We start from the raw sequence: 24,053 nt of genomic DNA, 5'->3' as shown, positions 1-24,053 counted from the left end.
TGAGTTACTTGTCTGGCCTTAGGGGGAAAGCTCCTAGCCTTGAAGAGACTTGATTCTCCAGAGTGGGGGGGAATACCTAGGGGGTGGGGCACAATCTCAGAAGAGAAGGATTGTGGGAAGGTGATTGGGAAGGATCAGTGAGTAAATTAAAAAGTGAATAAATTAAAAAGAAATAAATTTAAAAAAATTATTGGGTGAATGCTGGCCAGAGAAATGTGGCCGGAAGATTGTGTGTGCATCCATCCCTTCCAGGCCTGGCTCAACATAGGTTTCACACATGTTACCTATGTTCTTCCTCCTGAGGAAGGTGAACACATAGGCCTAGGACATGTGCTGATGCGTTGGAACAATCAAATAAGATGGATCTTTAATGCTGCTTGGAGAAAGAGCTGCAGACAAAGGAACTCCAGTGATAGCCTAAGAGACCAAGAGGCAGCTTCTGACAGCTCAACAGCTCGAGCTGTCACACCACACGGGGTGACTCATTTGCCATTGTCACAGCTGCTAGAGCTACCTCAGTGACACTGAGGCCAACTATGTGCTGTCCCCTTGACCATGTCTCTAGCACCCTGTGTGTGCTTTCCTTAGAATTCTCTTCCCCTCTCTCAATAACTCACATCCTAAGAGATTACACAAGGCCTAAGCCAAGTTCACCTGCCTGGGAGTAGCTTTCTTCCACTCCTGTCAGCCATAGTGACAGCTCTTCTCCTCTCTGCCTACCATGCTTTCTTAGAGATCCTTCCAGTGGGCTTATCATAGCTTGAGCTCTGCATATCTTGGGGTTTTTTATTTTCTGGTAAGATTTGAGCGCTTCAAGGTCAAAGACCATCTTCTGCTATTTGCATTGCTCTGAAGTATGTGGTGTGGTGCTGTGCCTCGAGAGCTTTTGATAAATATGCATGAGGAAAATGAACTTATAGATGTGTTAGCTTCAGTAAGGTCCATTTTCCCAAGAACAGCCTTTCACTGCTGAAGCACGAATGCATGCAGACTATAATTTGGGTGTTTTTCTTAATGTTTTCAGCAGTACACACATTCTAATGTTTCTTGACAACTGCTTAGAGAAGACAGAAGGCATGCTTATCAAATTTCAGATGGCAGAGACTAGAAGTAATAAATAATGTACAAGATGACAGAATCAGACTTAGACATGTTGGAATGAAGCAGATGACATTAAATAAAGATAAAAGACAAAATTAGATTCGCAGAAAAACAAGCTCTGCAATTCCAGTTTGGAAAACAGGGACAACACCTATTTATGGGGGAGACGTACCAGCTTTGATCATACACTAGGCTAACACAAGCCATGAGTGATACACAAGGCCCTATCCACAACTGGCTGAGGGCATTGGGTGACAGAAAAATGCTGAGGCTCCAGCGAGGCACAGACATGAGTGGTGTCTAGGTGATGTCCCGTTGCAGGTAGACACAACCTTAGTGTTGAATAAAATTCACAAAAGCAAAGGACCAAAGAGAAACAAAGCCTTCCATTTTAACCTGAGTTAGCTAGACACATGGGTGAACTTTTACCTTTGGACCACTGGTGGAACCCTTCCATCGAAAAACTATTGTGTGATTTTTAATATTAAGCTGGTGCTAGTAGGACAGGCTCACCCCTGTAGTGTTCTGCTTTAGAATAAGAATCTAGATGGTCTTTGAGGCCTTGCTTCTAATGATTAATCAGACTTGTCCTTTATTGAAGCCTTTATTTTAGAATCTGGAAGAAGCTATATCAACATAAAATCAAATCATCTGTCTTAGAGTTTTACTGCTGTGAACAGACACCATGACCAAGGCAACTCTTATAAGGACAACATTTAATTGGGGTTGGCTTACAGGATCAGAGGTTCAGTCCATTATCATCAAGGTGGGAGCATGGCAGCATCCTGGCAGGCACGGTGCAGGCGGAGCTGAGATTTCAGCATTTTCATCTGAAGGTTTCTAGGAGAAGACTGACTTCCAAGTAGCTAAAGCCCACACCCACAGTGACACACTTCATTCAACAAGGCCACACCCCCAAATAGTACCAGTCCCTGGGCCAAGCATATCCAAACTACCACATTATCCTTGGGGTAAAGGAGAAAAGGACACACATCCCCATCCACTGTGGGCTCTGCTGGGACATCCACTATAGGATGGTGTAGATGAACTTGTTCCTGGAAATCCTAAAAGTTTACTAGGATCAGAGCTCTAGTAAGATGGCTGGAGCACCTGTCCCGGGTGCACCTGTCAGGGCTGCACCTGTCATCAGAGCACCTGTCACAGGTGCACCTGTCAGGGCTGCACCTGTCATCAGAGCACCTGGCACAGGTGCACCTGTCAGGGCTGTTATCAGAGCACCTGTCACAGGTGCACCTGTCAGGGCTTCACCTGTCATCAGAGCACCTGTCACAGGTGCACCTGTCAGGGCTGCACCTGCCATCAAACCACCTGTCACAGGTGCTAGTACTTAGATTGCAGGTGCAAGCCACCACACCTGTTTCAAATATATTATTCAATAATCAAAATGATCTTTAAATTAGTTGTATGTTACAGAACGTGGGAGAGAAGGCTGTTACCTTACATTATTTCAGAGGTGAGGTCTGAGAAGATCATACCCCCTCTGGATTAAACTGCCATTGTGTCTGTCAGTTAGGCATAGGAACAATCATCTCTTGTGTGCCTTAAAAGGGAAATGGCCAAGTTGGTTTTCATCAAAAGGAAGAACATGAGAATGTTAAAAGGACTGTGAAACCAAATCAGAAGCTGCTTTCTGCTGGATCTGGCTTCAAGAGTGCAGGGGTCAAGACAGACTGCAGAGATAACAGAACTGCCTTCAAATATGTGAATACCGGCTTGTGAAAGAATGCTGGTCCTTTCATCAGGAAGCAGGACTGAGACCAAGGGGATTTCAGTCCAAACCGAAGAACTTCTTAAGCTTGATAGATCCTCAAACATGGAGTATACCTGGTCTTGTTAAACAGGGCTTAAAATATACAAGCAAAAGGTTGATGCATATACTGGATTTCAAAACATTAGGGACAGTAAGAGGGTTTCTAAGGTCACATTCAAATCAAATGTGTTTGTATAAATACATAGGCAGGCTTATGTACATGCATATATGAGTCTCCACATAAATATATATTGCTTACCCAAGACAAGAGCTTCTTATATATGCACTACTGGCCTAGAACTCATTGTATAGAGCAGGTTACCCTCAAGCCTCCCTCTGCCTCAATAGTACTTGGATTGCAGGTGCAAGTCACCACACCTCATTCAATTATATAATACTTGATTATCAGAATGACCTTTTAAAGCTAGTAGTGTGCTGCAACCCATAAGGGAGGAGGCTATCATCTTAGATTATTTCAGAGGTATGTCCTGGATTTTGGAGACGAGACGGTCCCCTTGAGAAGAGTACACCCCCTGGATTATTCCAACTTTGATAGTGAAAGAGGAAAAAGTACCGCCTGTGTGTCACTATCAAACAAAGGACAGATTCTTGAGAGGCAAAGAGGGAAGGTCAAGAAGTAACAGGAACTCCGAATGGTGTGTTCCCACAGGAAGGGCGAGGCGGGAAGGAAGCTGGAATCTCCTTCCCAAGGTCAAGGAACAGAATTGTGACTGCCCATGTGCATGGTTCTATTGTGGGGACAAAAATGCTAGCTCCTTGCTTCTGGCAGTCTGCTTCTAGCAGATTCTAGAAACAAACACATTGGAATCTCATTTTCTTCAGAACTGATTGCGCTGGGGAAAGTAATCTAAGGTCAATCTTTATGTTAGCTTTAGGGCAAAAGGTCTGGAAGTCCCTGTGGGTTAAGTTCTGGCATCAGTCTCCAAAAGATGAGTGTTGGTGGACAACAGAGAAAGATTTAATCAATGTGGCTTTATAAAGGGGTTCAGAGACTCCCAAGTCCATCTTCGGAGTCCTGACAAGAACGTTAGCTAGAGGAAATGTCGGGGGAGGGGGGAGGGAGGTTGTCAATTCGGCAGTCCTGGTGACATACAGCTGGGTTGTTGTTATTGCAGTCTTTGTTGACTGGATGAGGTGGTTGATCCTTCTTGGAGGGGATACTGAAGGCTCATCAGGAGTGAAATGTCGCCCAAGCTCTGTTGTGACCACATGTTTAACAGTGACTTTCAAGTGCATCTTGGGAAGCCTGGAACAGGACATTGTTAAAGCCCACAGTAAGATCCCTCACCTTATCTCTGTGCCTTCAGCCCTGAATGGGGATGAGGCAGGCTGGGTGTGTCGGTTCGCCGCTCTCAAGCTAGACACTCCATTACTGAGTGACAAGCCAGGTGCAGTTAACAGATTTAGGGGAAAAGCGAGAAGGAAGAGACTTTCCTCCCACTTTTAATTGCCTTGTGGGCTTGAAGTATCACCGGTTTTTCGGAAAGGGGGGGGGGAGGTTCTAGATACTTATTGAAACTGTGTGTCTGTCTCTTGGGTTACTCTTTCTCGTGGGTGGGAAGAAATGAAGAAATACATTCTTTATACAATACTGAGTTTCACGTGGGGCAGTTGGTCAATTTGGAGAAAGTCGAGGCAATGTGGGTGAAGACAGGCTGCCACGCTAGCGACCCCGAGGTTCCACGCACTGGGCGATGAAGGAAGAAGAGAGAGGGAAAGTTTATCCATAAAACAATCGCCCTTCACCTGGCCCCCTGACCGTGAAGTCCTCTCCAGCAGGTCCAGTACAGCACTGCCCGCTGCATTTCCAGGTCCTCATGGGGGACCATGTGGGGCGTGCACCTGCGGTGGGATCCACACACCAAGGAGGGACAAGTGCCTGGCTTCCGCATCCCGATTGACCCAGGCCGGCCTGCCGCAGATGCGGGGAGCGCAAGAGAAGGCGCGCGGGCGCTGGGCCGGCGCCCGGAGCTCTGGGCATGCTCAGTGGCGCGGGCAGGGCTCCGGGCGCGAGCCGGGCTCCCGCAGCAGCACATTCATCCGCTGCCAAGAGGAGCCGCCGGGCGCTCGCAGGCTCGCAGGCTCGCTTGCAGGCTGGGCGCGCGCTGCTCTCGGGAGGACCGAGCCACCGAGCCAAACCTCGCCGCCGCCTCTTCGCGTGAGCCATGGCCGGCCTCGGCCACCCCTCCGTCTTCGGCCGGGCCACCCACGCCGTGGTGCGGGCTCCGCCCGAGTCCCTGTGCCGCCACGCACTGAGGCGCTCCCAGGGCGAGGAGGTGGATTTCGCTCGCGCCGAGCGCCAGCACCAGCTCTACGTGGGCGTGCTGGGCAGCAAGCTGGGGCTGCAGGTGGTGCAGCTGCCGGCCGACGAGAGCCTGCCCGACTGCGTGTTCGTGGAGGACGTGGCCGTGGTGTGCGAGGAGACAGCCCTCATCACCCGCCCCGGGGCGCCCAGCCGCAGGAAGGAGGTAAAGGGCCAGCCCCGGGCAGGCGACGCGAGGGGCGCGGCCGGGGGTGGGGGGCGCGCGTGGAATCGACCCCTCGGGCTCAGTTTCCAACTTCCCAGTGCGGGACTTGGGGCGGCGTGACTGGGTGTGGGAAATCCAAGCCAGATAACTTCATTGTTCACACCTCCTGGCTGTTGGGGAGCCTTCGAGGCGGATCTCGGTTGGAGTGTGGTGACGCGGACTCCGGCAGGTGGCTGGCCTGGGGACCCGTAGCACCCAGCGTTTCTAGCTTGCAAATTACACAGCAGTGAGGACAATGCTACTCTGTTTCCTTGCCAATGAGGACGGAGAAGCGTCCTCCAGGAGGGCAGGTGGAAGGCTGGAGGCCCCCAAGTCCCTCTGGGGATTCATTTGGGGAGCTCCTGGCAGGGTGAGCCAGGAGACTCAGACAGAGTCCGTGCCCAGCGACCCGAGGAGTCCAAGTTACTTTTCAGTGGTGGCGAGTGAGTCTTGAAGAACGCGCCTGGCAAGCGAATGTGTTCAGCATTTTGTTAGTGAGCTGTGTTTGAATGTGTGTGTGCATGGGCCGGATTTTAAAAGCTATGTTGGCTCTGGTGTTGGGAGTGTGTGTTTCATTAGCAGTGGGAGTTTATTTATTTATTTATTTATTTTTATAAGTTCTGTCATTTTAATCTCTCTCTCTCACTCTCTCTCTCTCTCTCTAATCAAGACTGCATTTTGTTTTCTTCAAGGGGCATGCGAGAGTGCCTGCCTACACATTATCGTATCTTATAGAAATGGCTGTAACTGCTTTAAAAAAAATAATGTAGGTTAGTGGGAGAGAGACACAGACACACCAAGATTAGATTTTAAAATGCCATCTGGCCTGGGATTTTTCTCGCTGCCAGAGAAGAACCCAGACTCAAGATTCCGCCCTCACTCTTGGCACCCGGCAGTGTGACAAGATGCAGGTGGTTTCTTTCCTGTCTGGAGGGTGTTCTTGCTTTTCATTTTCTCTTTTCTGTCGCATTGGTAGTGGCTCCTTGGGCTTGTGATTTAAATGTACCTATTCCTCACTCGCTCTGCTTGTGTGGTGGAACCCTAGAGTCTGGGTAGAGTAATGGAAGTCCACCTATTTGTCATTCTTCTCCCTTCACTCCAAAAGTAACAGCCATCACTTAAAAAAGACACTGAACTCTTAGCCTGTCCACATCCCTTTGTCACCTTTCCAGACTGGCCTGTACAAATGGCTCCCACTCTGTTTTCACCTAATATGAGTGTAGCCATGGTGGATAGCTTGGGATGCATTCTCAGCATATGGTACTGTGATATTTAAAAGGCTAAAATAGACGTCAAAACTCTCAAAATGGTACTCATTTGACAAGACTTCCTTTCTTCTCTTGGCCCTAAACCACCCTTATTCAGTCCATCTTACTTCAGGAAGGTTCATCTCTATGTAACACAAATAATATAGCATTTGTGTAATTAACTTTCCAAGTTTGGATTTCCCGATATAAGAGCTAGCGGTGATCTTTTCTTCTGGTGAGATTTTTGATATTTTAAATGTCAGAATTTGACTCCACTCTGTACTCAGCTCAGTGGCCCGTACTTGCCAAAGGTCACACAGGACTCTTGCTGTGTTTTCCTTCTCTGTATAGGACATTGAACTCAGGGTCTTGCCCATTGTAGGTAAGCGTTCTACTACTGAGCAACAGCTTGTTTCCCAGGGTGAGGGCAAGCCACCCCATGCTTTGGGCTTCATCTTAATCTGTTCTGTGGCACTGCCATGACCTCTCTACAAAACACCTTTACTCCTGCACAGGGTCTGGGTCACTAGGGTAAGGCACCTCCTAGCTGGAGAGGAGATGGCAGTCGTGGTTGGGTAGGATGCTTCTGGTGAACAGGGCTGTGCAGGGTGATGCTTGCTAATATCTCTCCCAGTGCAGTTTGCCATGCTCTCAGGGGCTGATGCCTGATGAGTGGATAAATGGATACATGGATGGGGGAGATGAAAGAAAAATATTGAACTTCAAGTGTTGATAGTTACTGAATGAATCAAGTGTTGATACTTATGAATGAAATACTGAACAGACAAGCTGATAGTAATTTCAGTTATTGATGTTCTTTGGATGGATGAATGGTGGATGGATGGATGGATGGATGGATGGATGGATAACTTATGAGCTTCAGGTATAGGTGCTTATTGAACGAATGAATGAATCCATCAGTAAGTCAATGAAATGGTAAACAGACAAGCAAATGGCGACTCCAGGGACTTTTTTGGATCTAGATGCAATTTGTGTGTGTGTGTGTGTGTGTGTGTGTGTGTGTGTGTGTGTGTAAACCTACAGCAGTTGTTTTAAAAATCTCATCATTGATACTCCTGTCCTTGGTCGCTTTACTTACTCTCTTACATTTTAATACCAAGGCCAAGGTCAACTCAAGTTTGATTCTCCCCTGAACAAAGTTCCTAGAGGGCTCCTGCTGAGCTGGCCACTGCTGAGCTGAGCCTTTCCAGCTTTAACTTCACCTCTACATCTCTTCCTCAAAGCACCCCCCCACACACACACACACACACACTTGGCTCAGACTCTGTCTTTTCATTCACAGAGCCTCCTTTCTGCATGCACAGTTTTCATTTATCGGGAACACATTTATCAGGAACAACTCCTATTCTTCTTCCTACTCCCCCTCTCCCCTCCTTCCCACTCTGCCTCCCTCTCCTCCCTCTCCACTCCTCCCTTTCTTCCCTCTCCTCTCCTCCTCCCTCCTCCTTTTCCCTCTGCCTAGCTGTCCTTGGCCTGCTGTCACCATTAATACCATTTTAGCTAACATTTATTGGATGCATGCCACTTGGCCACAAACTGCCAGGTCTGTGTCCTGCATTTCATCAATGCTCATTCAACAGTATCATTATTGATGGAACCCAGTCAGAGAGAGTGGGTAGATTGCCCAGGGTTACAGGGTGGCTCCAATAAAACCAGGGTCAGAACTCAGGGGTGCAGGATTCCAGAGCTCTGGCCCCAATGTCCATGATATTAGACATCACCTTTTCTGGCCTGAACCATTTTTCTTTATGAGTGCCCTCCACTCCTCTCCCCCCACCCCACCCCACCCCCATCCTGGCCCTTCTGATGTCTCATTATCATACCCTCCCCTCTACTGTCTTAGGAGCCAGAATCTTGTCTACATTGTTTCACACTTTGTTTCTAAAACCTAATTTGAAGAGAGGCACACAGAAAATATTTTGTAGAACAAATGTTTCCATGATTTGGCCAACCTTCTTTCTCTTCCATCATGGGGGATTTGGATTTTGTTTTGAGATAGGATCTCAGGCTGTAGCTCCAGTTGGCCTGCAGCTCGCTATGTAGCCCAGGCTATACTCCACTTGTGGCAGTCTTTCCATCTCAGCTTCCCGAATGCTGGGATTCCAGGCTGATCCATCACACCCAGTTCTAAGGAGAGAGTTGGTATTTTGCAAGCATTCCAAGTTGGTGGAGTTGCAAACATTTCATTGTGAGCATGGGTGGTTTATAATAACATTATAAACCCTCTCTTCCCTGAACCTTCTTGTCATTTATTATTGCTTTGTTTTTAATAAAAAGTCTTGAGAAAGTATTTCTTAATCAAAGCATTGTGCTGTATTTAATGACTTTTGTTTTTCCTTAGAAAAAAGAACTCAGACCCAAATTTAAGATAGCTTTTCTAAGAAAACAAAGTGTTTTCCTCAGTTGGGTTTCCAATGATTCGTGGAACTTAGAAGCTGTGTGTAGGAAGCTGCAGATTTAGTGAAGACAGCTGTATATATGGAAAGTCAGCAAACCACATCCACTGACAGCTCTGTGTCTCCCCAGCTTGGGATGTTTTTAATAAGTTTAATATTTAGGAAACAAATCAACTTGGAGAAGCAGATTGTGTCTCAAATGGCTCTAGTGTACTGTTAAAGAGAGAAGCCAGCTCTTGAATGTCAAAGTCCTGTAAACAAAGTATCTCAAAGCCAGAGTAGGGCTGAGGATAGTTTAAGGATTAATGGACGTTTTAATGATTAAATTTTTGCGTAGATAAGGATTGCACAAGTTCTGGGATTACACCCGGGGGCGTGTGTATGTCTAGCCCTTTCCCTCACTCTTACAACAGCTACTGAACCGTTTTCTTCACTTTCTTCTCAGTAGGGTCTTAGCACCTAAATAATGATTAACTGGCAAAGCTTGTTTAAACTAAATTGTGAAATGTTTCCTCTGGCCTCCCCCCCACCCCTCAGAGCAAGTTTATCCTTCCTCAGACCAGTGGGATAATTCTGTCTAAGAGAAGACCACCCCAATCTCTTCCTGCAGACTGATAATGGCCTGATTTATTATTTCCTCCATCATTTTCAGTTGTATGGACCTCTTTAGGAAGAAGACAGAGGTTTAGCTTAAGGCAGTAAACCCCAAATGAGGACGGAATGGAGATGTAAGTGAGAGGGAATAGGACAGACCACCTCCTCACCGAGGTTTAAGGACGTCACAGAAGAGAGGTAGGAAGATCATAGGAGCCAGAGGTTGGGAAGAAGCAGAACAAAGCAGTGTTTCCCTAACATGAAAGAACCTTTGCACGTGTGAACCTACAGCAGCTGTGGCTGCCTGGACCGGACCAAGACAGTCAACATCCTAGCAGGCCTGGGAAGTGTTTCCTGCCGCTCCCTGACAGCTACTCCCTAATCCTTGATGGCTTCGAGGAGGGAGAGAGAGGCAGTTTTCTTGAAGGGTGTGGCTCCTGGTAGGTTAATCACAATCTAGAGGCTGGACCACACCTTAGGAGTGGACTATAAATACTGGAGTTAGTGGAAATGGAAGAGGCGTGAAGCTAGAGTCTTGGGGAGCTGGTGATGGATCTGGGATGAGATAAGGGGAAGAATTGGAGGTGAATATCATAAAAATGCATTGTATGAAATTCTCCAGGAATTAGTAAAACATTTTACAGGGATGTATGTTTAAGTTGACAGGTCCTTATTAAGAGGCTTATACAGGCATCAGGACCCATACGTTTTGCCCTGAGTTTCTTATGTTGTCCCCAGAGGCAATGTGGACGCCAAGCTTGTGTCGAACAGTTGAAGGTAACCAAATACCCGAGTGTATGGACCCTGAAAGATGGCACTGTTGCCACTTGTTAAAAGTCAAGGAAATCTAGATTTGACAACCAGGTTAAGTAATGTGACCAAAGTCACAAACAACTTACAGGTTCTAGAAATGGAGTTTCCCGAAAACGCAAGGGTTGTTGCTTGCTTCAAGTGGTTGTTGCTGGTGGCTGACTCCGTGGAGTTCTGGAGTTCACCTGACTCATTGGTAGTATGCAGGACCTTCACTAAGTGATTCATTTTCTTCCCATCTGTCATAAAGGAGAGCAGCTTGTTTTGATTTTAGTTTAAAGGTAACAATGTCCAGTAATGTAACCTGGGCCTGTGCTGGTTCCAGTATGCAGAGATAGCTCAACAACTAAGAGTGCTCTAGCAGAGGATTTAGGTTCGATTCCCAGCCCCACATGATGGCTGACTCCTGGGACCAGACACCATCTTCTGACCTCCAGCACCAACCATGTGTTTGGCGCTCATAGTTACATGCAAGCAAAACATGCACTCATACAGGTAAAAAAAAAAAAAATGGGTCTATGATAACAGCTGCCCTTTACACAAACCTCCTAAGTTGCCCTGCAGAGTCTGTTCTGACCAAGCCTGCTCAGTCAGTCAAGAGGTTCTCCAGCGCAGGAGTGAAGACTGAAAAGAGACAATTAGACAAAACTGCAGCATGACCCCAGTCGGTTCTGAGACTGAAGGGCGGGTTTAATAATTTCCAGTCCATTTTTATACCAATTTAATTACATGCAGGCATTAAGATCAATAGTAGTACAACGAGGAACAAGCAAGACAGTAAACTTGTAACTGTCAAACAAAATTGTCAAGGCAGTAAGCAAAGTCCCAAGATCACTTCAGTGACAGTTGTTTCCAAGGGTGTCTAAGGATGACCAAAATACCTGAGCCTACTTCCTTGTCCAAGCCCAGAATATTGCCTGAAGCCTGCTTCTCTCATTCTACCCTAAGATAAAAATTCCTGTCATAACCTACTTCCCTATTCTGCCCTAATGTCAGATTCCTGCTTGAAGCTCTCGTCCTTGGTCAATGTCAAGTTCCTGCCAGGCAGCACGGCACCCCATAAGGCTCTCTATGTTGTTCATACTGTTGTAGATGTTTGCTTCTCACACATGCCATCACACTTCCATATGACTTCAGGTGAGGATGCCACCCCTGACCATATTTAGAAACCCAGCTGGCTGTCACTAATGGGGAGGAGCCACACTGGAGGGCTGCCCTCACCTGCAAGCCATCAACCCAGCCGGTTCAAACAACTGCTTATTTTCAGGTTTCCTTTTCAACCTTTCTACTTGGACTTGGCAGGAACATTAGAAAATTGGTGTGTATTGGAGACAGGTGTGTCCAGTAACGTAAGCCATTCCTGTGGAGTTGGCCTCAAAGGCCTTGGAAATGAAGAACAAATCAGAGTGAGGACTGCCTCTCATTAGAGACCATTAGCTTCCTGCCACGATCCTAGACCCTTTAGCGGAGAACGCAGGCGTGGATCCCTTGCAGCTTACACGTGCTGGGCTGTTACTTTTGCACGTATTTGAATTCTTATTAAGCTCAAATTTATTTCCAATTAGTTTTATTATAGTCGCGGTAGGAATCTCTCTATTATTATGTGAGCCGAGACTACAGAAAAATCTAATTAAGATTTGGGGAGGGAATGTTTGTCTCCAACTACCTTCTGCCGTAATCTGCTGTAATTTGGAGATGCATTTCGTTTTTACTTTTCCAGTTGTTCTCTTATCTGTGCACATGTGCATGCGTGTGAGTGGGCGAGTAAGCAAGAGGGGGAGAACACATGTTTGCAAGCGTGTGAGCACACTGTGTAAGGTGCAAACACATGTGTGACCCACGCACAGGGAGGCTCAAGGTTTTTATTCAGAATCATCTTCAGTCGTTCCTCCATTGTTCACTGGGGCGGGATCTCAGTCAGACACAGAGCTCACGTATATGACTCCTCTTGTCTTCTTGCTTGGAGGATGCTGTCTCTACTCTCTAAGGCTACAATCTATACATGAGCTGCCACACCCACCCAGCATTTGTCTCTGGGTTCTGGGGATCCAAACTCAGGCCCTCACATTTTTTCTGGGCAAGCGCATTAGCCACAAGGCCATCTCCCCAAGCCTTACAGATGCTTATTTAAAGTGTTTGTTGGTTGGCCTTCATTTTGTGAGCCAGCGAAGAAGATTTTCTGAATTTTCTGAAAATGAAGATCTATGTATTCAGTAAGCATTCATTCTTCCTTACCAAGAAGGAATCACAAGGATAAAATAGCTAAAGCTGTAATAAGAGTGGCTTATTAATATCTTACACACCCAGTGTGTTGTTCACCCCAGGTCGTCGTTAAATATGTCTTGACAGTGACGGAGTCCCCTAGTGTTCTGTAAAGATAGACGCCAAGTTGACCTTTGACGTTAGCCCCTTTTGCTCTCTTTAGACTTGATGTCAGGTGTTAAATCAGTCCTTGGGTTTGTTTCACAAGCCGCCCTTTGCAACCAAATAGAAGAGAGGAATCTTAACAAAAAAAAAATCCTAATGCTCTCCTCGTTTACATTGTCATTGTCAAATTATTTAATAATGTCCACCGTCTTCCTGGAGCCGAGTGCTGAAGGAGCAGTGGCGTCCCACAGAAAGACATAAATCACCAGGCTTTAGACTCCTGTCCACCTAGATCACCCAAGCAAGAACAGCAGAGGACTCCCTACAGCAGAGTATAAAACTAAACAACAAAGACTGCAGGTTCAGTTTGCCTGCCGACAAATCCCTGTGGTGGGCCCTGCCATAGTCAGATGGGAAGTTTCTGCTGCTCTGAGCCCAATGGCCTATAGTGAGGAAGTACTTCGCTTATGCTGAATCTATGCAAATAGGTGACCTTTGCCCTCATTAAAATACTTCTGCTTTGGTTATTTGTTCTTGTATTTCTTAATAAATAGAATTTTTAATTTTTATTTATTTATTTTTTTAAGAATGGATTGCAGCCATTGTGAGTGTGATCACCGTGTTCAAATATGCTTGCTTCTGAAAGGGGCGGGGCGGGGTCCTTGACTCTGGTCATGTTTGTGTATTCAGCAAGCTCTTGCATGTGCCAGGGCCAAGGTTTAATGTTGGTGAGATTCGTTAGATAATGTCACTGCCCTTAGTCCAGCTAGGGACTGGACCACTGACAGGGCAGGGAAGGGACTGCGAGAGATCTGTGGTAGAAATGGTGGGTGCTGGGGCGTGGCCAGAGAGTCTGACCCATCCCAGGGCTCTCAGAAGAGCCGTTGCCATGTAAGAACTAACCAGGAAGGTAGAAACACCTTTTCAGATGGATGAAGCACAGAGAGACAGGAGGGATAGGCCAACAAAAAGGAGTTTGTTTGTGTTGGGAAAGATGCAGTGTGGGGAAAAGCCGCCCTCGCCGGGAGCTGTGTGCTCCTGAGATCTCAGGGGCTGGGTATGAACTTCGCTACCACATCTATAGCTGTATTTCTTGTTTTGGTGTTGGATGGCTCTGGCTGTCTAGCACACAGACTTGTTTCTAAGGATACCTCCCTCCTCTCTTATCCACATGCTCTGGAATGGTCTGGCTCTCCTAAGATTCTTTCGTAGCACATCTCAGGAAGTCTGAAACCCACCCTGCATGGACTCAAGCCCGCCTCAGCGCTGAGTTTCATTTCTTCAGTTGCTAAACTCTAGAAACATGTTCAGGTTTTAGGCCTATCAGGGTTTTGTTCCTGTTCAGTCATTTCCCTCTTTGGCCCATGACTATCTGTCCTAGTATATAGCAAGCAAACCTGTATCTGTGCTGTGTGTAAGATTGCCCACACCTGCTGTACACAACATTACCCATGCAGATGGCACGTAAGAAAAATACTCATTTCTATTTGCTATTAAGATGTGTTTTATTTGCAAATCTCATCTTTGAAGCACTCAGCATCGAACCTCACACTAAGATAACATAGCCTACACCGAATGTGCATCTGCACTCAAGCACTGGGATTTGTACACACTACAGCAAGCGACATGGTGGAGAGAGCACTGCCTCCCAGGGGATGCTGGCTTTGATTTTTGAAATGATTTCTTTTAGCTGGAAGGTGCTGTCTTTCCCTTTTGAAACTCGGGTTGCGTTTTGGAGGGAAGTGCAAGTAGAACAGGATAAAAAGATTGGAAAAACAGATGCGGAAGTGACGATGGCTGACGTCTGTAAGGGGATAAGCTTGGACGAATAAACAAAAGTCCTATTCAGCCCAAGACATTATGCTTGTTTCAGTCAATTAACCTGGAGTATAAACTCGTGCCTTGCTAATGATAATCCGTAATGGGATAAAGCTGAATTTGATAAGTCTGTTTCAAAGTTCACTCAGCACATCTGAGGGGTAGTTTCTCCCCATAGAAGAGGTTGCATATGAACTCAGTGGACTAGCCTAAGCCCCAAGTCCCCATGATTGGATCCCGCTCCTCGTTCACACAAGTTTTCCCGTTGTGTTCAGTGGTAACTGTGAGAACCAGAGGAAGTGGGAGAGCATGCAGTGAGGAGGGAGGAGCTTCTGGGTGCCTGTTTAGGGGCGGGGCCCCTTGGGTTGCCCCGGGGAATTGTTGTAGACTCTCTAGGCATTCCCTTCTTGCTTCTAGGCCTCTGGTGCTGTCTCCAAGATTTTAACCTTTGTCTTCTGAAACTGAATGACGAAGGTGTCTTTCTAAGCAGCAATTTATTAATTAATCTATTTGAATGTTCCCTTCCTGTAGTTAGCTGTGTTAGTACACAGAAAGATGGTTATTAGAAGAGAAATAATTACCAAGACCTCAGTTTTCTCGTGTATGTCAAATCAAGTGTGGCCTCCCCCGGGTTGGGCTGACTCCTTGGGCTCCTTGCTGTTAGAACCCACCCATCCACCAAGCTGGCCTTAAGCTCTTCAGTGCATGGCAGCTGTGACGAAAGAATGAGGTGGAAGTGGGGGTGGGGGGTTGGGGGATAGATGCTGCTGCTAAACCTAGAAATCATTAGCCCGAGATTATTTTTTAAAAAGCTGAAATCAGCAAATGTTATGGTACAACTGTAAAATAATCATAGAAGGTAAACACATCCATTTTCTTCCCTTAATTTTTTTAATTCAGGAGAAAAAAAATATGACTTCAATCTGGCCGTGGGTTGTATTTCAGCCTGTTTACGTTTTAATCCCATTTTCTAGTTCGAGAGATTTGCATGAGAAATTCCAGCCTGAGATTTGTTCTGAAGTACCCACACTGTCCTTGCTTCTTGCTCTTGATGTTGCATCTTTTAAGACACTCATGGTCAAGAGTCCTTTTCTTTGTTTGTGTTGTGCGAGTATGGGGCGCCTATGAAGGGCAGAGGACAACTTTGGGAGTCAGTGCTTGCTTTCTACCGTGCGGATTCTGTGGACAGAATTGGGGTGGTCAAGCTTGCTGGCAAGCACCGTCGCCTGCCGAGCCGTCTTGCCAACCCAGCTTTGCATTTTTTCTAATTTCTGTCATGCCATCCTTCAGAATCCTCTCAGGGGTCCTGGCGTGTTCCAGCTCCCTTCCTCTGTATTTATGATACTGGGAAATGGAGGATCCTGACTACAAGATGGCGCTGACCCTTCACAACTCTCTGTTACTCCCACATCAAACCTCTGTACAGCTTTAGGCCTTTTGTCTCTGAGTCTTTCCAAATATACAACCAGCTTAACTGGGAAGGAGCACACTTTGGAGCTGAGGCTCTGTACTGTGTGCCCCCTAATCTCAGACGGCTCTTCTGCACACACTAGTAGGTCATGAGATCAGTTGCATGGGTCTTGACTAGGTCTTCATTTTGGCAGTAATAGAATTAATATTTTAAGTCAACATATTATTGCACCGTGGAAAGGAAGTTATTTCATGAAACTTGGCCCATTTGTTTTGGTGTGCATACTAACTTAATAAATGAAATCTATTTCTTATTCTGGTTCATGATGAAAACATAATATGAAAATCTACTGGATCTCCTTACAAGTAGATTGCTCCATTGGGCATTTTATAGAAATCATTCCTAGAAATCACAGGGTCATGCCTGTGGGCCAGGTAGATTCCGGAATTCAACCAACATCTCAGAGGGTTCCTCATGTGTATCACAGCATGCTGGAATCCCACCCACTTGGGTTGACTCCTTATAATGATAGTTTCCTGACTGTTTGAATCCTGTCCATCCACCAATGGTGAATCCCTCATTTCATGTTGGCTTAGTAAATGTCACTGGAGAACACGAGGAGGTAGAAGGTGCCAATCCCAGCTAGAAATGGCTTCTCTGTCTTCTTGGGTGACATTTAAAGACATTTAAGGGAAGGTAGCCCTGAGTGTGCTGAGTGAGCACTGACTTCCATCTGAGCTAACACTCTTGCATGTTGTCTTAGAGTGGATTCAGCAGCACTGGTCCACTTTGATCCCCATGCAGCTGTCACACCCCCCAGAAGGCAGCCCTCCTCCCACCACAGACCGTGTAGAGGTTGTATCCTTTCCTGACAGCAGCATGCCCCAGAACCCAGTATTATCTTAGAACGGGCATGGATATCCAGAGTGTATTTTTCATTTCAGAAAACGACAGCATACACGTCCAGGCACAGAATTGCTACAGCATAATTATAATTTTCATGTCATTCCGAGAACACTTGCCAGAGGCCTAGAGGTGACTTTGAAAAATCACTCATTTCATAATTTTTTTCCTTCAGATTCTTTCAATACTAGATAGATAGAAACCCAGCCTTTGTGTACAAATGGCCATAGAAAGTTCACTTTTTCAACCACTAAATAGCCAGTTTCAACATTTGCTGATAGTGGTATTGTTAAGCACAAGGCATTAGGACTGAAGAACAGGTCAGTATATGTGAATGATTAGAGATGAACTCCTGTTGCCGACGGGAAGCTGGAGCGCCTGGCTTCCATTGGTAACCCATTTCCAAGAGTGTTGTATGTCCTCACACATGCAGTGCTGTTCCCTCAAAGAGTCTTTTGGAGACTTTGATAAGGTTAATAATGGAGAAAAGTGTGGTGTGTGTGTGTGTGTGTGTGTGTCTGTGTCTGTGTGTTAGGAAAGGGACGTGGAGTTGTGTAAACCGGGGCTAAAAAAATGTGGGGACTAAAAAAAAGTGGGTGTCCCTGTTGCGAGGTCCGTGTGTGTGTTTTCCTCTGTTCGCAGAGCCTTGGTTGTTGGCATGAATGCTGAGACTTGCTATTGTCTCTACTCTGGATCCCACGCAAGCTTCCCATTGAGGGAGAGAAGTAAGAGGATTTCATGTGTAGTGCATTTTCTTGACAGTAAATGTGGGAAGACATACAAGATACCAGTCATTGGCTTGATGCATCTGAGGCCTCAACTAGAATTCAGAACACACGCTGTCCAGTCTGAGGTCAGCCTATTGACTGCAAACACCACGGCTCTAACCGCTGCACACAGGCACACACACACACACACACACACACACACACACACACACACACAGAAGTGCACACGGTTTAACATACTCGAGTAAGGTTGAAATGAAATCAGTTTCTCACAGTCCCTGCCTTGTGAATGATGTTTAGTGGCAGCATGGGCCATAGAAAATGCTTAGAGGATTTCTTGAGTTCCATTTTCTTTTTTTAAAATACAGTGCTAAAGCCAGGGGAGATTCTGATAAAATGAGTTGCTTTTCCCACATGCTCCTGTTAACACCCCCATGCGGACGCCATCCTTGCCATGCCCTTTTCTGAAGCTGTCCATAAAGGAGATTGCACACACAGCCCCAAGGGCCCCCTATTCTCCCTTATCCCTCACAGAACTTTCCAGAACACTGTGTCCTTATACCATGGGTCTGGGTGTTCCAATGAGAAGCATCTTTTCGTAAGGGGATTGTAGAGTTCCTTGAGTAGGTCATCGTCAATATTTTTTGTCTGTTAGCAAATGGAGCTTGAGTATTGTGAGATCTGACAGAGTGTGCCTGCTGATCACAACATAGCCAGAGATAGTGTGTGTGTGTGGGGGGGGGTCAGCTTTGTTTCATTTATACATAGACACACATGTATGTTCCCTTGTGTGCTGTAGATCACACAGCAAAGTGCACCTCTCCCTGTGATTTGTAATGAGGTTTGAAGTGTATTTATATAGACCCAGATAAAACTTAAGACATTATCCCTTTAGTCTTCATTGTCAATCCCTGTTTTCAACAATGGCATTTTAGCACAGGTCAAAGAGCAGGTGAGTAGGTATAGGCTTGGAGTTGGTGAGTTGTTATGAACAAGAAGGAAGATCAAATCACTAATCTGTGTGTCAACATGTAAGAGACAGACAAGAGTGAGCTCTCAGCAGACAGCCATGGGCTCTTCCCTGTGGCCGGGCAGGCTCACATGGCAAGATTCCTTCACACATAGAGTTGATCCAAGTACTCAGAAGTGATTCGTTCATTTGCTAACCAAGTGAGGGTGATATTATACCTAATATTTCAGGCATTCGCCACCGTGCTTGTCTTTTTATGTGGGTGCTGGAGACCAAACTCAGACCCTCTTGTTTGAGTGGCAGATACTTTGCCACTGAGCCATCGTACCAATCCTAACCTCTTATTAAATGCCATGTTTCTGAGGGCTAACACTGATTGCTGTGGGTTTCAGAATTTCTGCCCGTAAACTAGGGAAGTCTGAATGGAGGCATGAACGTAAGGTAGTCTGTAAGGACTATGGCTATGGGTATTAGAGCGTGGCTGACTTTGAACATTAAACTCAGCATCTTCATCCTGCTCCCCCAGGGCATTTGAAGAAGGACCTTCAGCATCGTGGTTCTCTCCAGAAGCAGAGAACCAGTGCAGGGCAGCCTGAGATGGCCCCCACACTTTTTGGGTGCAGTTCTGAGGTCCCAGGTAAGGGACTTTTGAGCAAATGGAAAACTTCCAAGTTAGGAGAGAGCCAGGAGATGAATGGTGTTCCCTGTTAGGTTCCCTGTTAGCATTATTTAGCACTAGGAATGCTCCAAGCACGAGCGTCAGGTATCCTGCTCTGTGTGCTGTGCTGTGCTGTGCTGTGCTGTGCTGTGCTGTGCTGTGCTGTGCTAGGCTGTGCTGTGCTAGGCTGTGCTGTGCTGGGCTGTGTGCTGTGCTGTGCTGTGCTGTGCTGTTCTGTTCTGTTCTGGGCTGTGCTGTGCTGTGCTGTGCAGTGCTGTGCTGTGCTGGGCTGTGCTGGGCTGGGCTGTGTGCTGTGTGCCCCTCTATCTCATCTCACCAGTTCAGTGCACCCAACTCCTGTGTTTTTGCTAATATTTTGCTAATATTGATAATTTGTTCCCATTATCTCCTCAAATAACATAATAGTCAATATCTATTCTTAGCTAAGATTGAATAGCTATGGCTAGTTGTTTATGCTCATCCTACTTCTTGTATTATAACAAAACACTTGAGTCTCCATGACTGATAAGGTGGAGGTGGCTCACAGTTCCACTGGACAGGTGGTCCAAATGTCACGGTGCCAGGAAGCACGTGAGAGCACCCTGCCATCAGGGAATGAGCTCTGTGCCAATCAGAGGCCCAAGTATAAGAAAGCAAAGGAGGAAAGATTGTAAAAACCCAGGCAGGATGCCAGGAACATACCAGCTTCCTCTCACTGCACAATGCCACACTCTTAGTAGCTAACTCAGGCTAATCCCCCATGTAGTGGTCTTAATCCATTGATCCAGTCCCTTCTCACACTGGGACCAAGCGTCCAGACCAGGGACCTTTAAAGGTTACATTCAAACCAGAGCCAAACCATAGCAATCCTAAGGCGGTGATGGAGAGCCAGTATTTCTTCTCCAAAGCCAGGGCATTTGGAAACTCTGCCAGTGAACAAGCATCACCCTCAGCCCACTGCTGGGAGATTAGGACTCTTAAGACATTATTGATGTCAATGCTATAACCATAAGCTTGATGCCCCTGAGACTCAGCTGACCAAAGCCAGTGTGAGGACACGGAGATATGCTCTTCTCCTGCTGAAGACACTGCTTCCGACCAGAAGCTACCCATCTCTGCCCCTCACCCATATGGCTAGCTCAGAAACCTTCCACACTCAGAGAGACACAGAAGGCTGCCATTTTTAGCCATGCTTGATAATTACCGGCCGAGAGCTAGTCCAAATAATTAGACAGCTTGTGGAGAGTCTTGACCTTAACTTGTAAGCACAGAAGAGGGTGGTGAAGACCAGTGTGAACAGGAGTGCTCCAGGAGGGAGGCTGCCCTCTCGGGGTTAACGCCACCTTCACCCCCATACTAGCTCTTGCCTTCCCATAGATATTCCCGGGAAATTCTCTGAGAAGTACATGGGAGTTGAGACACAGATTATCACTGTTGTGAAATATCCATTAGCCTAACTCACTCCATAGTGTAGTTGGTGTCAAAGACCCCAGGCCAACAGTGGAAGCAGTAGTGAGCCACAGTATGGGTAAACCTCCCCTCCACTTATTTCTGTGCACGTGAGTCTTGGCTGAGGGGCTACAGATGCACACAGGCTTAGATCTTGTTGTCCCTGAATGTGATAGGCATGAGGCAGGGTCACATGCTAGGGTTTGAGTCCCAGCTTCCTTAACCCCATGACTAAATGCTTCCATGTCTGTTAAGGCTTGGGTAAGCCCTTGGCTCCTGCATCTTCTCTCTTTAATCCTGCTACAGGCAGTGTTCCCTATACTCAAAAGAAATTGGGGGGTCCCACATACTGCTGCTCCTGTTTATACAATTCCAAGTGTACACTTATTAATATTACATTCCCTGCTGGAGGACACTATAATGCTGCTCCAAATGGTAATCCCATAGGTACTTGTCTCTGGCCAGTTCCCTCTCATCCCTATACCTTTTGTATCCCCAGAGGGCCTCCTACTTGTATCTAATACCGCCATGCTCCCCAAAGATGAAGCCCCGCAGTGTGAACTTTCCTCAGAACGTGGTGCTCTCTTGTCCTTGGGTCCAGCTCTCGGGTTCGTCAAGACTGTGTCACACGCGCAGCGCCAATGTGCATCCATCCTTCTTAGCAGCTGGCTTGGCCCTGTTCCACACTCTGGGAGTACTTATATTAGTAGAGGAAATAAGAGGTCTCTTGGCCACTAGGTCAGTTGGCCAGCCTGGTCATTTCTGCTGTTTGGCCTGCCCTGAAGTGACAATTATTCATTCCGTATGCTCAAACTGTCACAACTGGTTTCATTAACTGGGCTTAGATTTACTTCTTCTCTCTGCTGGATTCCTAATACAACACTCAAAAGATTGACCCATAAGGTTGTGGAATCCCTGGAAGTTATAGTCAAGGCTTTTCTGGTGCCATATTCTGCCAACCCTCCTCATGCACCTGCAGGTGAATACGCTGGGCTGAACACAAATACTGGGTGCACCTGCCAGTCCCTGTCCTGTGTGAGAGCGTCTGAGGCCTGCCTCTACTGTAACTTGTCCTCCTCTGCCCAGAGTTGCAGCCATGCCTAGGTACCAGCCTTGAACTTGTGAACCAGACTACTGACTGGCCCAGACCCAGCATGGGCTTTGCAATAGATTTAACCTACCATGAAGGTTAGAGTCTGGTGGCAACTGAGGCACACACCCTGTTTCTCCTCTCTCTCAGCCCTTGTGGTAGCTATCAGTGAAATGCTACCACCCTGACCAAGCTTAATCAAGGAACTTGTATCTCTCATTAAAGTGACTTCGGTGCAATTTAGCAAAGTGGCATTTGCTGATGGAAAAGCAATTTTACCGTGTTTAATTAAGCAGATTAAAATATGAGCATCTCGGTTGTCAAAACTGTTATTACGGATTTCCTGTGTCCTACGATTTTTTTTTTTGAAAAGGAAAAATTGTTCACATTGTTGCAATTCCATATAGAGAAGAATGGAACAAAGGGAGTGACGCAGGCCTTCAGCAGAAAGGTCAGCTGGGCCACCGCTGTCCTAGGCCAGCGGGAGTGTGGGCCAGCTCTGAGCCGCACATTCCTTCGGACGTCAGTGGCTCACGTGGGATCTCTCTTCTGGTGCTTCGGACAGAATGCAGGCAGTAGAAACGGTCCTGTAATCATAGGTGGACAGTGTAGGGAGGACGGGAGCACTTCACACAGGTGAACAGTGTAGGGAGGACGGGAGCACTTCACACAGGTGGACAGTGTAGGGAGGACGGGAGCACTTCACACAGGTGAACAGTGTAGAGAGGACGGGAGCACTTCACACAGGTGAACAGTGTAGGGAGGACGGGAGCACTTCACAGATGTCTAACAAAACCTCGCCTCAGAACCTCTCACTCTCAACAAGAATTCCTGTTGCTCTGTCTCCGAGAGGATGGTTGATCATGAGACTTAACGACTTGGGGATGATAAAAACACAGATTCAGGCTGATGTGCCGGGATAGCAACCTGGACTAATGGGCCAGGCTGCTCTGACAAGAATGGAGAATGAGGGTGCAGACGGTAACTGGTGGATATTTGCTGCTGAATACAGACAGGGGATGAGATCTCCACAGCCTCCTCAGGACGATGGAAGTAGAGATGGGGATAGGAGCACAGCCACCTCTTCTGGCTCCTGATTGTGAAAAGAGAAAGTGGATTTGACAAGAAGAAGCCATTCCAGCGTTTGCATTGAGGGTGGGCCTGTGCATGAGGAAACGCAGAGAGCAAAGGCCACTGTCACATTTTGCATAATTCACACTGACTAAACCTGTAATTCTTGGTAACTGGATTCCTGGTAACTCAATTTGAATCTTTGGCATGTCTTAGGGTGGAAAAGATTGGCCTCCAGGCTCACGCTAGTAGTCATATTATCGGGTTAGAGATTTTATATTCTAGTCAGATTTTTCCCCCTTAGGATGGAAACAGAGAACTGCCCTTGCCCACTGAATAAATGGAACAGCAGTTAACATTTGCACTCAAGTTGAAACCACAAAATCCTTAGGACCATGGATGGCGCCTGACCTCCCTTCCCCCCTCTCTCTGGGGTTCCCTCTGGTCTGTCTGCCCATTTATCTATAACTTAAGCTGATAATAACTTGTGGCCAACCTGTCTCTCGGGCCTAGATTATTTTGTTGAGCCAAACAACCAAATCAAACCATCGTTAGCTGGGCAGACTGTAGGTACCCCAGGGTTAGGACAGTTTTCCAACCTGAATTCTTTCAGATTAGTTTCAGGGGTCAAAAGTCAAATTGGTTTTCTTAGGGTGGCTAGCCTGCACACAGACATGGTTTTGTATATAAATAGTCAGACAGTGTCTCATGTATTTCTGGCCTCCTCCTGCTGTGCTAATCCAAACACCCAAGAATTGTGTAAGACAAAGAGCCCTGGGTAAGAAGGATACCACAGCAGGGTGAGGAGACCACAGCGGGGTGAGGATACCACAGCATCACCGGCTTTCTTGAAACTCACTGATGATGTCCTTCCTCTCCCTCTTGTTAAAAGGTGGCCTGGCCCCGGGTGGAATGCCATTCTCTAAGAGCTACTGCTTTAGGGAGAGAGAATATTAAGGACAGGGACAAAGGGAAGGCAGAAGGAGAAAGGAGAGGGACTGGCTAAAAGGAGCCCTGACAGTACCTGTTCAAAAATGTGGTAAGGGGTGAGCGAGTTCTGCAGGTTGGTGGGAAGGATTGAAGGAGTTGGCGATGGAAGGAGCCGGGGTGAACACAGGGA

At 46.7% G+C, this 24,053-nt stretch overlaps 1 protein-coding gene across 2 annotated transcripts in view; it reads left to right on the top strand.

The window, feature by feature from the left end:
- Ddah1 (dimethylarginine dimethylaminohydrolase 1) overlaps nt 1-24,053 on the top strand; it is a 226,892-nt gene that overhangs the window by 88,937 nt on the left and 113,902 nt on the right. The window contains exon 1 of one of the 2 annotated variants that reach the window (XM_052179014.1): nt 4,896-5,361. The exons of the other annotated variant lie outside the window; for it this stretch is intronic. Within the exon in view, the coding sequence (XP_052034974.1) occupies nt 5,059-5,361 (303 nt within the window). The 5' untranslated portion in view covers nt 4,896-5,058. Of the gene's footprint in view, nt 1-4,895; nt 5,362-24,053 lie in introns of those variants that run through there. 2 annotated transcript variants of the gene reach the window in all.

This window comes from Apodemus sylvaticus, chromosome 4 (genome assembly GCF_947179515.1).
Source record: "Apodemus sylvaticus chromosome 4, mApoSyl1.1, whole genome shotgun sequence".
Lineage (NCBI taxonomy): Eukaryota > Metazoa > Chordata > Mammalia > Rodentia > Muridae > Apodemus > Apodemus sylvaticus.
The sequence above is the reverse complement of the archived record's forward strand: the minus strand, read 5'-3'. Positions and strand labels throughout refer to the sequence as shown.